At 42.1% G+C, this 14,017-nt stretch overlaps 1 protein-coding gene across 3 annotated transcripts in view; it reads left to right on the top strand.

The window, feature by feature from the left end:
- GNG2 (G protein subunit gamma 2) overlaps positions 1-14,017 on the top strand; it is a 113,371-nt gene that overhangs the window by 81,629 nt on the left and 17,725 nt on the right. For all 3 annotated transcript variants that reach the window (XM_039256121.1, XM_039256122.1, XM_039256123.1), the window contains one exon: positions 7,761-7,876. In XM_039256121.1, coding sequence (XP_039112052.1) covers positions 7,790-7,876 — 87 coding nt within the window. In that variant the 5' untranslated portion in view covers positions 7,761-7,789. The remainder of the gene's footprint in view (positions 1-7,760; positions 7,877-14,017) is intronic.

The following is a 14,017-nucleotide window of genomic DNA, read 5'->3' as shown; positions in this document are numbered from 1 at the left end:
TCAGGCAGGTTAAGTCTCCCTGGGCTCCAGGGGTCGCCTAAGGTTTGAGATCCACTGAGGACTTAGAGTTAAAGCAGTGGGGGTTTTTTTTAGAGAGAAATTAATTAACCAATAAGTTATTTCCTACGAGGAGGCAGAAGGCTGCTGCCTATCAGACCCCTCCCCCCCTTGCCGGCTATTGCAGCATTAGACATCAGTAGGGTAACAGAGCCATTTCTATGGAAACAAGCTCATTATTTCTCTTTTGTTGGAACCCTACTGGTTCACGGTCTAGGCTTCCATTTTTTTTTTTTTAAAGAAAACCCAACATATACCATACAAAATACAAATCTTTTTTCCTTGGAGCAAACAAAGCCCATCTAACCCATCTAACATCTGAGAATGCCAGCCCCCATTTGTGGATACAGCCGTTTCATTATCCAAGGCTCAGATAAAAACTAAAGCTCACATGTCATTTTTAAGTTGCAACATGCCTATTCATTTCTGGTTCATTTTACAAAACCTGTGAAATCCATGACTTTCAGTCAACACTTTTCAGAGGGCTATGTTTTTGTCAAGGTCGTAAAAGGCAGCTAACCAATGATGCCTTTTCCAGGCAGGAGACTGCATCTCACAGAGATGTTTCAAAAACAGCAGTTTACTGGAAAGCAGAGAGCTGTCATTTCAAATAATGGTTTCTGGCTCCCAAGTAAGCCAGGGAAACTGTGTTGTGTCTTACCCTCCACCTACACAGCCTACACGGCCCCCATGCAGATTTGAGGGAAATCACACACAATCTTGCCTTTCTCCCGTTTGTCAAGTGGCGACGTCACAGAAGAACCACATGGAAATAATTCAGAGGGGATTTCAAGTGGATATGTTGCTCCCTCAGTTCATGTTCTTCCCTATTGGCCCATAGCTTCCACACCAGGTCTCACTCTCGTTAGCTCTCCCCGTAGCTACAAAGACTATAAAAATCTCTCTTATGTTTGTGAAAATGGCCAAACGTGTACCACAGTCCCCAGATTGGCATCAGTCTGCTGTATCTAAAAATGTGAATTGAGAAGGGCCAGAAGAACATCTTTCCCTGGGCTGGGGTGGGGAGGAGGATGGGGCTTGCTTCAGAAATACCCCTCTCTCCAGTGTTCGGACTTAATCCCAGCCTTGGTTTCCTTCAGCTCGGATGCAGTGCTTACTTTTCTGGAGTTGTGAGGATTAAACAGGACCTTGGCTCAGGGCCTGGCACATGGCAAGCCCTTGGTTTATAAGCTAATAATTCATTAGTATGCGTTTCTGGTCCTCTGATAAAAGAACAGAGCTTTTGGCCTGGAAGATCAAATTCCCAGAAATGAGATGCACTGAAAGATGGGGAGGGGAGAGAAGAGGAAGGGGGAGGGGCTTGGAAGACTCCTGTTTGGTTTTATTTGCAAATCCATCCTTAGCCAGCATTGTGCGGTCCAGCTCTCTACATTCTGGGTTCCCATGAGCTCTCTGGGTCTCCACAGAGGAGGGTATCTTCTTCTGCCTCTGCTCCCTTCCCCACCCTCCCCTTCCTTCCCCAACTCTCTTCCCCTATTCAAAGGCCAACCAGTGCCCCAGGGTCCAATATCACTTCATACCTTCCTTCCCCAGGGACTTCCATACCAAAGTCTGTGTGGACCTACCTAACCCCCCCCTTCCCCGACACCCCTCTCCCCGTTCTCCTCTCCTTTTCATTTGCCACCTCCACCTCCACACCACTGCTTAAAGATGATGAAAGGCGAGTGAGGAAACCAGGACATTGTGACATCCGAAAGATATCTTCGCGCCATGTCCAATTGTTGAAACACATGTTTGGGAAAGAGTGAGCTTGTGAGGCGGATTCCAATCCTGACACTCTAGGGCTTGAGGGAGAAGCAGCAAGCTTCGCAAAGAAATCCTCTGTTGGTGTAAAATGTCCCTAGTGGTGGGCGAACTGGAAAGAAACGAGCGTTTGCTGATTAGTGGAGATTGAAATGTGCTATTTTGGTATTTTCAGGTCAGAGTGGCAGCTGGTAATAGAAAGGGATAGCTGACCAAAAAGTTCCCTAAAACCAGACAGGCTCTTTTACAGTTATTATTGGATTCTCACTGCAGCCACAACTCAGAAATTCACCCATGGTCTGACTGTAAAGACCCTTCCCTGGACTCTCTGTATACCTACTCTAATCAATTTGATGATGGTGTTGTGACTTGCTACAGAATTAACTAGAGTAGGGATCCAAAAAGCAAAACAAAACAAAAAAATAAGTTTGGCAAACTGGCCAAGCTAAACTTGTGTTGTAGAACAGTCAACATAGACATTTATCCAGGTGCCTAACTGAAGCAGCTCTGGAGAATTCTAAATTGAAATTGTTAGAAATTGGGCCCCTAAGTCAATAGCAACTAACAATGACTCACCAATGAGCCGGCTACCTGACAAATGAGAATAATAAAAGATGTCATCAAGTGGCTAGGAGACTGTAAACCTCTGATTTGTTTTCCTGACCTAGAATTGTTGAGTAATTCTAACCTGTGAATATACAAAACAAGTAAATCAAGCCCCCTTATCACCAACTGCAACTATCAAAACACAATTCTGAGAAACACACAGTTGTAATGAAAACGAAACACCATAGGGAAGCCCGCCTGCATGCAGGGCTTAAAAAACACCAGTAGAGCATGAGAAGAATGCAGCCCTCCACAATTAACCTATACTCTCTAAGGGAAAGATCTCATTATCCGAACATTTATTTATCTTTGTGCCACAGAAATAAGGAGTTGTGTGTTTACTCCCAAGCCTAAATGACAAGAAAATGTATGGTGTCTCAATAGAAAAGTTCCTCCTGAAAGCAATGAAGATGCTGGATGTATTTTTAGAAAAAGAAAACTCATCTAGTGGTTATTATTCTATAACAAGCCTATCTCATGTTCAGGGGGAGGGACACTCCTCTCATCGGTGAAAAGAATAAAATGCCTTCTGTATTAGTCTCAGGCTTGGAATTCAGGTGGGATCATTAGGACATTCTCGCAGAGTCCTATCAGTCTCTCACACAAGCTCAAGAATTGTTCTAGGGGCTTTGGTTGGTTGTTTTCTTTTTGCTCACTGGCAGATGCGACCCAGCATAATCTCATTCCACCAGCACATTGCAAGAGATTGTGTTCTCTTTTAAATAAGCAGGGAGCAAATATCCATAAAGCATCATAATGCTAATGAGACTTATGAGCACCTAACACTTACTCACCCCTTTGAAAGTAATAGGGATCCTAAGGCATAATATAAAAGCCAAGCTGGTTGAACCTTTCCTTGTGGACTACTTTCTTTGAGCAAGATTTTTCATGCAGAGATCTGTGGCTTTCTGGGTGTGTGCGTGTGTGTGTGTGTGTGTGTGTGTGTGTGTGTATGTATGTGTTTAGTGTCCTTTCTCATTGAGAGATGAGGAACAGCACAATTCATTGTTGCCTGGCACTCTGCAAGGTGTTAGAGTTTCTGCCTCTGCTCACTAAATGCCAGTGGCACCCCTAATTACTGTCATAACTCAGGCCACCCTCACACATTTCCAAATGCTTCCTAAAGGGTGGCACTTTCCCTGGTTGAGAACCTTTGCCAGTGAGGCTTGGAGAACAGATTGAATCCCATTCGGAATTTCCAGAGGGTAGACTATTAGAATTTTAAAAAGAGATATTGGCTATAGAATTCTGAAAGAATTGATCTGTGGTATTATAGTTCTCTGATTCAAATTCAGGGATGTGTAACCACCCATATTTTAGGCCATAAAATGCAGCACTTGACAGGTGTTGCCCAAAGATGCAGCACTTGACAAGTGTTGCTGGGCTGAAGACAGCTGGCTGGACCTAGCACACTACTCAACCTTGGATCATCATCCCAGCTGATTCCCAGAGATCTTTTGAGATTCCAGAAGTGACCTCAGGAATCCAGAGTTTCCCCATGAGAACCAGACTCTGGTTTCCCCATGAGAACCAGAGTCCACAACTGGGTGCTTCTTTGAGGTGCGCCCCTCCCTGCAAAGGTAAACTATGGTACATCACAAGGCGGTCCAAAGACTGGCTAATGGGGTGAGAGAACAGTGTATAGAAATTAATCACCCTCTCTTTTTAACTAAAAGTTTTTGGTTATTTTTTTTTAAGAGGTATGTGTGTTTTAAAACTTTGTCTACATGATCTTTTTAGCAGAATTTTACTTTTCCTTTTGGCTATTTTCGTGGTTGGTATATTCAAACCATTTCCTTCCCTCTTAAATAATTTCTGCTCAATTTTAGATGTAAAATGAAACAGGAACATTAGCAAAGGATATCTGATATGCATCTATGCTTCTGCCTAAGCACTTTGTCAACACTTTTTCTTGGCCCAATATGCTCACTGTGCAACACCTTTTTTTCAACAACACTTCTCATGGCATGCAGTCACTGTCAGTTCAGGTAGAGATGAAAGACAAAAGCTTTTGTCTTCCTCAGTAGGAATCTGTGATGTAGCGCCAGCATACACTAACAATGAACAGTCTTAAAAGGATATTAAGAAAAAAAAAAAAAAGCTCCATTTGACGATAGCGTCAAAAATACTAAAATATTGGAGCACCTGGATGGCCCAGTCGGTTAAGCATCTGACTTTGGCTCCGGTCATGATCTCATGGTCCGTAGGCTCGAGCCCCACGTCAGGCTCTTTGCTGACTTCTGACCTCGACTTCTGACCTCTAGAACTGTGAGATAATAAATTCCTATTGTTTAAGCTACGACATGAGGCGCACGGGTGGCTTAGTCGGTTAAGCATGCGACTTCTGCTCAGGTCATGATCTCACAGTTTGTGAGTTTGAGCCCCGCATCCGTCTGTGCTGACAGCTCAGAGCCTGGACCCTGCTTGAGATTCTGTGTCTCCCTCTTCCTCTTCTCCTCCCCTGCTCGTGCTCTACCTCTGTCTCTTTCAAAAATAAATAAACATTAAAAAACTTTTTTAAAGCTCCTGCATTTGTAGCAAAGTGATACAGGAACAATAGAAAACTCACACACTTTCTATCAGTCTCCTTGGGACAGCCGTAGCTTTCCCAGGGAACAGGAATAGGCATTAGGACACAGACTTCCTTGATATTCAAATAAAAATAATGGGCCATTTACTCAGTTAGTAGCAGATCTGTTGTCCAGTAGCTGAAAAACTCTTAATAATGGTGTTGTAAACAAAATAGTACTTATTTCTCTTCACGTAGATGATAGCCAGTGCCCAGCTGCCCCGGGGGCTCTACAGTGTCAGCAAGAACCCAGATCTTTCCTGCTCACCCTGGTGTGAAACCCCACAGTTCAAGATGGAGCCCTGTGGTCAAGAAGACTGTCTTCTAGGCCAGGAGCAGGAGGAAAGGGAGGCAAGGAGCGCACCCCCCTCCCTTCGAGGGCACTTCTGCTTATATCTTATTGGCCAGAATTTGGTCATATAGCTGGAACGGCCCGCAAGGGAGACTGGAGAATATATATTCCAGTAAAGTCTGCCCAGCTAAAATTCAGGGCTCTTCTGGTGTCTGTTAAAAAGAAAAAAAAAATTATTATTACTAAGAAGAGAAGAAGCAGTATTTGAGTATTTGGAAGCAAACTGCGGTCCCTCACACAAGTTACTATGAAATCTGGCTTGAATTCAAGGGCAGACGAATAGCTGGCCAGACTCCCAAAGTTCCCTCAGGCCCAAAGAGTATTTGATAATTCTGTGATAATCTGTATTCTAGTGTGATAAAGTCTAGCTCAGAAGAAATGTTAGCTTCACAGAACAGTGTCCAGGGTCTTGTAGATCATGACTACTTCCAACTTTGGATGAATAAAAGTTAGGCTACCCTTACTTGGTAAGTCAAAATTCCATCTTGGTCCTGTGACATTTTGCAAGGGTGTTAGATTTTTGTTCCATTTGAGGATATGTAATGTCCCTGTGGGGGAGATGATTGGGTCCCTAATTATGCTGATGAAATCATAGTTGTCAAAGCCTCTTCTTATTTTTTTTTGTTTTTACATAAAGATCCCTCCCTTGATTTTCAAGCATATGAAAGTAGTGTTCAGAGATCTTTGTGGCTTCAAAATCCCTTCTGTCTTCCTTCCTATTTTATTGTCTCCAATGCCTTTGAAAATAAGTTGAGAGAAGAGTTAATTATTTTCCAGTTTATACTGTAAATGCTGTTGGGGTGGCTGATTTTGCAGTATTCTTTATAAAATAACACTATGAAGGGACCTCTTTGTTTACAGAGAGTTATGCATAATTTATTCTTTTGTCTTGAAGAATAAGATACCAAGATATAAGAACCAAAAGAGATAATTTACATACTTATGCTTTTTGGGGCATTAAAAACTGTTTCTTGATTTTACTGAATAAGTGACAGTCCTGTATTGAACTTACTGTGGGCCATTCTTCCTTCCCCAGGTTTTCTATGTGTTCGCTTTCATTTTTGTGTTGATTATACTTTATCCCTGAGTAAAAATACTCCCCAAAGCTAGCAGAAGTCACAGTTTTTAATATACTGTCTTCAGAACAAGATTCAACTGTTGACTGAAGCAAGGCTTTAATGCCTCTCATTTCTTGTGTCAGGCACTCTAGTTAAATTGCTGCTCTCAGACATTGCTTCACTGTTGGGTGTCAGTGACCATGAGGGGCACATTTATACAGACAGTCCTGAAATAGCATATGGCACCTTGACATGTAGCAAGACCTGATCGGAGTATGGCGGAAATAGGCACCAAAAATAAAAGAGGGTACTTTCCGAGATGAATGACAAAAATCAAATGAGATGGTGGGTCAAGAAAGAATTAGAAGAGAAAAATGAAATTGGGATAGGACCTGAAAGGGACGGGAGCAGAGATGGGAAGGAGATCTGGCAAAGCCAGGGGCAAAGAAACTATCTCACAATTTACATAGGTGCAGAATTCTACTCTCTGAACATTTGTGTCCCATTTTCATATTTAGAAAAGTAGTAAGTCCATTATACTTAATAAGGAACTCACCAGAATTCTGTGAACTCACTGATGTAATTAACAGTTCAAACATGGCAATCCTTCCCCCTTGCCATTAAGATGAAAAGTTGTGAGTCAAGTACATGGTTGTGAATCTAGCCCTATTTAAATAGAGTAGAGAGAAATGACTATTTTTTTAAAATGCTGGATAAACGACACTGAAAAGCACATATTTCTGCAGTATAATAGACTGAGGTGATTACAGTTAACTATAAAGCTGGTATTTGAGCCCATCAGGAGAGCATTGCAAACCTGGCGTCTTTAGTCCTAAAGGATTATATAATGTGCTACTCCTCTTTCCGTTTGCCTTTCATTGTTCACCTTCTGAGGGCACTTAATAGCATATCTGACAATAGTAGTACCTGAAAAAATAGTACTGAAAATCAGTAATAATGCATATTGTCCCCCTTACTATTTTGAACTCATTTCATAAGATAACTTTACTGACTTGATTTCTTAATTCAGCGGTACATCTTATTCTAACTGGTTTGGTAAACATTGTGTTTCATTGTGCTTCTCTGAAGAAGGGATGGAAGTCCAGAGGGATGTTGCGGGGGGAAGGAGGGACAGGGCAGGACAGTGAAGTGGAGGGGACAGGTATTTGGAAACACACACCTCATCTCCTGGTCTGCCTGCAATCAGACTCAGTGCCGGACTGGGGATGTAGAGGGCTGGCAGAGCCAGGCCTGACCCACAGCCACTCTTTCGAGGCCCCTGGGTGTGACGAACCTGCACATTTGGCAACTCATGAATTCCCTGATGCATCCTTCCTTCTGTTTTCTTTCCTAGTGTATCTGAAAAGCCTACCCAGCATTCCAATGGCCAGCAACAACACCGCCAGCATAGCACAAGCCAGGAAGCTGGTAGAACAGCTGAAGATGGAGGCCAACATCGATAGGATAAAGGTGAGGACCACATAGCCCACACAGCTCCCCCAGCCTCGATGATGAGGAGCATGACTTGCAGCCATGTGTGACTTGACTTCCCTTCTATAGAGAATGATGAAAGCAGTGAGGGCAAGAGAGAAACTTAATGATTGGGCAAAAGTTCATTTTCCTAATGTGACTGTGCTTTCTCTAGATTTCTCTAGAGTGAAATGACAGCATAGATTAAAACTGGTTCTCCACGTAGACTTAAACACAGGACAATAACAGCAAAGCAAACAAATGAAAAACTTCGGCTCATGGTTGAATTCTAGCCAAGGAAAGTGGAGAACACGCAGAACTTATCAGGTCACCAGTTGACCTCCCTGACTTTATAAAGACTGTCTTCTCATTTGGGTTTTAACTTTTCTGTCTTGGTTTAGGCTCTAAGTTTAAGTGTCTCTCTCTCTCTCATGATGAATCCTTCTATTCACCACTGCAGGTTATAATTCTTCATTTTTTTTTTATACCTCATTAGATTTCTTTTCTTCAAAACACTGAAATCACACATGGCCTCCCTAAGGAGAAGTCAAATGACATAGGCGGTTAATGAAAGTATTTGATCAAGTGAAACTCAGAAATGTATCTCATTTTATTAAAATAAAACTAGAACATTCTTCCAAGTGCCAAATACTTTTTAAAACTAGAATATTCTTACTATTTTCTCCATACCTGAGTAGCAGCCTAAGCAATCCACCCAGGCTTTGGAGTTATGCTTGTAGATAAAGGGTCAGTAGATTAAGGGTCATGAGCCAGAGCTCATTAATTATAACACAGCGGTTCATTCACATATTGTCTGTAGCTTCTTTCCCGCTACAACAGCAGAGCAGAGTAGTTGCAACAGAGGCCACGTGACCCACAAAACAAAATATTTACTCTCTGGCCTTTTCAGAAAACGTGGCTGAACCCTGGTCTAAAACAATGGTTCTCCCCCACCTGTACGTTCAGATTACCCAGGGAACTCTGTAAAAAGATCAATTCCAAGGCCCCACTCTAGACCAATTAAGTCAGAATCTCTTCAGGTATGATTCAGGCATCAGGGTTTTTTTGGTGTGTGTTTTGTTTTTAATTATCACTTAGTTTCAATGTAAATCTAAGGTTAAGAACCCAGGGGAAGGGGTTCGCCTTTTTTTTTTCCATCTAAGTAGGCTCTATACCCAGCGTGGGGCTTGAACTCATGATCCTGAGATCAAGAGTTGCATGCTCTACCGACTGAGCCAGCCAGGCACCCGGGTTTGTTCCTTCTAACTCCCATCAGATACATGCTAGAGAGTGAAGGGAAAGGTGGCCTTCCCTCATAAGTAAGCTGAGCAAATATCCATGGACGTCTGTCTATCCTAATCTTCTGTTTTCAGTTCTGATAATGGGGCCATAAGATGTAAACAGCTTCTCTTCTTTCAACAGCTTTAACTCTTTATGCATGAATGAGATGAAGGGTCCTCACCATATGCCTTGCTCCTTTACCACCTTCCTTCTCTCCTCTTTTCCTTTTGCCTCTTCTTTTTTACCCCCTTGCCGAAAAAGCAGCACAGTGACTGCTGAGAGAAGTGAGGTGGCTTGAGGATTGTCACATCAAAATGAGACATTTAGCTCTTCTTTGTGAGGGATGGGGAGAGAGGAAGGTTCTGCCCATGGACCTTCTGGAAAATGTCACTTTGCCTTTCAGGGCAGCCCAACTAAAATAAAAGTGTTTGTGAAGCACTGTTGTGGTTGGCATTTTCTGTTACTCTTCAGCATCCTCAGATCTGGCTCCTGAAGGAGGATGTGATGATACCAGAGGTGATGAAAAGCTGGCAGTGGGAGAGAGGAGACAGAAATAGGCCTGTTCAGCCATAAGTCAGACCTCCATCTTCCCTCACCTGAGTGATTGACTACAAGGGGCTCCTAGTTGATCCCTGAAATCCCATCTCAACCGTGTCTTCATCCCTCCCATCAATCCTCCACGTTGCTGCCAACGAAAATTTTCTATAAGAAAATCTCATTATGTTCCTCTCCTACAGAAAACCTTTTATGCTTCCCATCAGTATAAAATAAGATTCAAACTTTTAGCAGAGTATGCAAGGTCCCTCTGGCCTCTGCCTCTCTTTTCAGCTTCATTTCCTTCTTTTCGCCAACCTGCCATACTGAGCCACTTCTGATGCCCTTGATAGAAGTTTCAAATGCCTCAAACATTCACTGTCCTTATTTCTATCTTTCTGCTTTGTTAACTCGGGCGACTCCATGAAGACTCAAACCAGTCATTACATCCTTTGAGAAGCTTTCCCAGACCCTCATCATAAGGATGGATTCTTACGGATTTTCAGTTGTTCGTTCTTTTATCTAACAAATATTTTACTGACAGCGTTTTAAATTGCCAGACCTTTGCTGGGTCCTAGAGATACAGAGACAGATAAAGTTGAAGACATGGCTCTTGCCCTCAAGAATCTCCTTGATCCCCCTTCTTCGTCTAGGAAGGTGTTACAAAAAATACGAACAAGACCCATCACTGACATAAATAAGACAGCCAAGAGGCATAATCTCCAAATATCATTAGAAAGAAGACAGCACCACATCCCGATTCCCTTTATATACTACTTCTGAAGACACCAAAGGAATCACCACGTCAAAAGAGACAAGCGTTCACCTAATAAAGCGAGCACTGGGTGATGATCTTCCTAGGAAATCTTTACATCCAAATATCTGGACCCTTGCTATGTCATTAGACCTCACATTGTCGGAAATACAGCAGCAGCTTGTATTTCTGTATTTGTTCTGCACATCAGAGCCAGGCAGGCACACTGTGGTGAAGTGTCAGGTTATTTTTAGTTCAGCTGTTGGCTAAACTATGACTGTGTTGACAGAGTTGACAGCTAGCTGGTTTAGGGCTGGGGCATGTGCCTTCAGGAGTCCCTTCAAAGGCTTCTGAGCACTTGGGCTTCTCCACCTGCTGTCCCTGCGTGATCCCCTCAGCAAGAGAGGGCTTCTCTCTGAAGATCCCATCCCATGTTTGTGATTTTGCAGTCAGAGTAGGGACCTCTTTAAGCTATAAAGGGCAGCGATGGTGTTATGTACATCTGGCAGAGCCCACTGTGGCTGAGGCCACGAGAAAGAGTGGCAGGGAACACAGTGGCACTGGAGCTTCCAGAGTCCCATCAGCAGGCACAGCCGTATCCCTCCTGTGGCCTCCAGAATAACTCACGCTACAGAGAGAAGCTGTACAGTAAGAGGATCTGAATCACGTATTCATTTTTAAACCTTCTTGTGTCCTATCCCTTTGCATCATGGATCCTGGGAGAATTGGGCTAATGAATCCATTATCTGTTCATAAGCCTCAGGCATATATAAATTATACTCCCAGCCTTTCTGTGTTTCTTTGTTAGCATTTCATTCAAGGACAGAAAGTAAAGGGAAACCTAAGGAAGCTGGGAAGGGATCTGGTGACAGGGATGGAGAAGGGCGTAGAACTCTGACACTCAGATGTATGAAACAGCAATATACTCATACTGATGTTGAGCAAAGGCAAATGAGAAGAAGCTTGTCCTTCAAGCACAAGTTGAGAGAGCAGATCCAAAAGTAAAGGACAGCAGGACTTCAGTAAATCTATTTGTTCGTCACCATATTAGGGCTCCTTGGGTTTCTAATAATAGGAGCCTAACCCAAGCTCGATTAAGCAGGAAGAGGGGATTGATTATAAAAGATAAAGTGTGTCTCAGATTCCAGGAGCAGAAATGTAGCTGGGTAAGCAATAGAAATAAGAGCTGGAAGACCATTGGAAACCAGGAGAGCTCTGTTACATAGGTCTCTGCCTCTCTTTGTATGTCTTTCTTTTCCTAGATTTCTCAGCTGCCTGTTCCATGTAGCAGGCATGATGACTGCCTATGGGTCCCAGGATTCCATGTCACTTCCAGCTCCATGAAGAAAAAGATAGATTGATAGATAGATTGATTGATTCCTTTTCAAGTGCATATTCCTAGAGTGGCATCTCTCTTCGAGCAAGAGCTAATCAATGGACATTAGAATAGAACTACATTGCACAAACATTAGTCCTAGGAATTAACACACCCATATCAATGGGAAAAGGATAGATACTTAAGGGAAAGTGAGAATCATTGTAAGCTGGAAAGATTCTTTTTGACGGAGGGCATTGTTAGCATAATGAAAAAATAATGTAGATGTAAGAACAAAAGAAAGCCAAGGCCAGGGTCATGAGTGAAACGAGTGCTTCTTAACTAATTGGATGCTCCATAAATTGACCCCACATAAAAACGTCAAATTTAGTTCTCGTTTCTCCCAAATGTTCTTCATAGACCTTTACAACTTGCTCCCCTTACTATTCTAAGAATATGCTCTGTAAATTCCCACCTCTCTGGTTATTCTGGGTCCCTCACTGAGAATGCCCTTCCACTTATCCTTTTCATATCTACTACAGACTGAATGTTTGTGTCCCCCACTCCTCCAAACAAAATTCATATGTTGAAATCCTAATTCCCAATTGGTATTTGGAGGTGGGGCCTTTGGAAGATGATTAGTTCAGTAGGGGTGAGCCTTCATGAATAGGATTAGTGCCCTTATAAAAGAAACCCCAGGGAGGTCCCTGATCCCTTCCACCATGTGAGATAATAGTAAGAAAACATTTCTGAACCAGGAAGTGGGCCCCCACCAGATACTGAATCTGTCAGCACCTTGATCTTAGACTTTCCAGTTTCCAGAACTGTAAGAAATAAATCTCTGTTGTTTATAATCTACCCATTCTATGACATTTTGTTACAGACTCTGAATCGACGAAGACCCTGTCTAAATCTTGCTCCTTTTTAACGGTCAGCTCCAATCCCCATTTGTCCATGAATCTCTTGCCATTCTGATCATTTTCATCAAATAAATTCTTCCAACTAGACCACAGTCCTCAAAGTCAAAGACCATGTCATTTACCTCTCTGCATCCTTCAGGGTGGTGGGGTACACAGGCATTCAAGAAACTTCTTTTTTAGTGGAGAGCTTCAAGTTCATGTACTAAGAATGTCATGTAACAGGACATCAGAAGCCATACTCCACATGACATTTCCATTGACATTTATGGTTTGGAAAATTGCAAGCATGAATATAACTGGCTAAATAAAACTGTGATTATAGGAAGAAAATTCACTGAGATACAAAAATAGAGAGAGGACAGGCACATAGTTTCATGTCATATGTATGATTGTTAAGTAGCCAGCATTTATAGTACACCTTCTTTTTAAAACAGTTCAACATAAAAATACTGATTTTAATAACTGACAAATCTGTGTAAATTACTGAACAACAGACAAACGTTCCTTGTTTTTGGAGGCAGGGGGAAGGGCAGAGGGAGAGAGAGAGAATCCCAAGCAGGCTCCACACTGATCCACATCACCTTTCTAGTGATTGATTCATACAAGATCAGAATTGTACCAATGATCAAAAAATTGGAACTGAGAAGAGGACCGGTTAGACATCACACTTGGTACTACAGAGGGGACTACACCCGAAGTTTGGGACTTTTGAAATTTTTTCCAACATTTGAAATGAAAGTTTTAACATCTCTTCCCTAAAACGCTTGCATTGGATTTCCTAGGGAGAAAAAGATACTATCCTCCTCATAGGCCAACAGAGGGTATTTTCAGGGATTGTAAAATCAGTATAGTATGTCAAAAGACTAAAGAGGAAGGGGTTGTGTTCGGCATTGGCCAGTCCTAATTCATTCAGTTGGCTGAAAATGAAGCAAAAAATTTAAAATTGAATTCACACATACCTCAGTAACTGAGCTTGCCACTTCATTTGTATGCGAGTTGATATAACTTTAAAAAATTCAGTCGCTATTTGTTAAGCACCACACACGTGCTTAGCCTCATGCATTGTAGCTAGGGGCTATCGAAGTACTGTTAAACCTTGATGATTTGAAATCTCTAGAAAATGAATTTTTCTGAGTAGCCCAGTTTTCAGGCCAGATGAAATCTCCCTTCTTAAAAATGTAACTATTTTGGGTGACACTCTTCAATGTCTTTCTTATTAAATAAGAATACTTTTTTTGATGACTATTTTGAAGTTATTAATTTCAAAAATATCATTCTATTTCCTTTTTTAAAAAAATGCTGTCAATATGCCATTAGTTTAATGCCACCCTTAGAGG

This window comes from Hyaena hyaena, unplaced genomic scaffold, assembly GCF_003009895.1.
Source record: "Hyaena hyaena isolate Hyena2069 unplaced genomic scaffold, ASM300989v1 scaffold_559, whole genome shotgun sequence".
Lineage (NCBI taxonomy): Eukaryota > Metazoa > Chordata > Mammalia > Carnivora > Hyaenidae > Hyaena > Hyaena hyaena.
The sequence above is the reverse complement of the archived record's forward strand: the minus strand, read 5'-3'. Positions and strand labels throughout refer to the sequence as shown.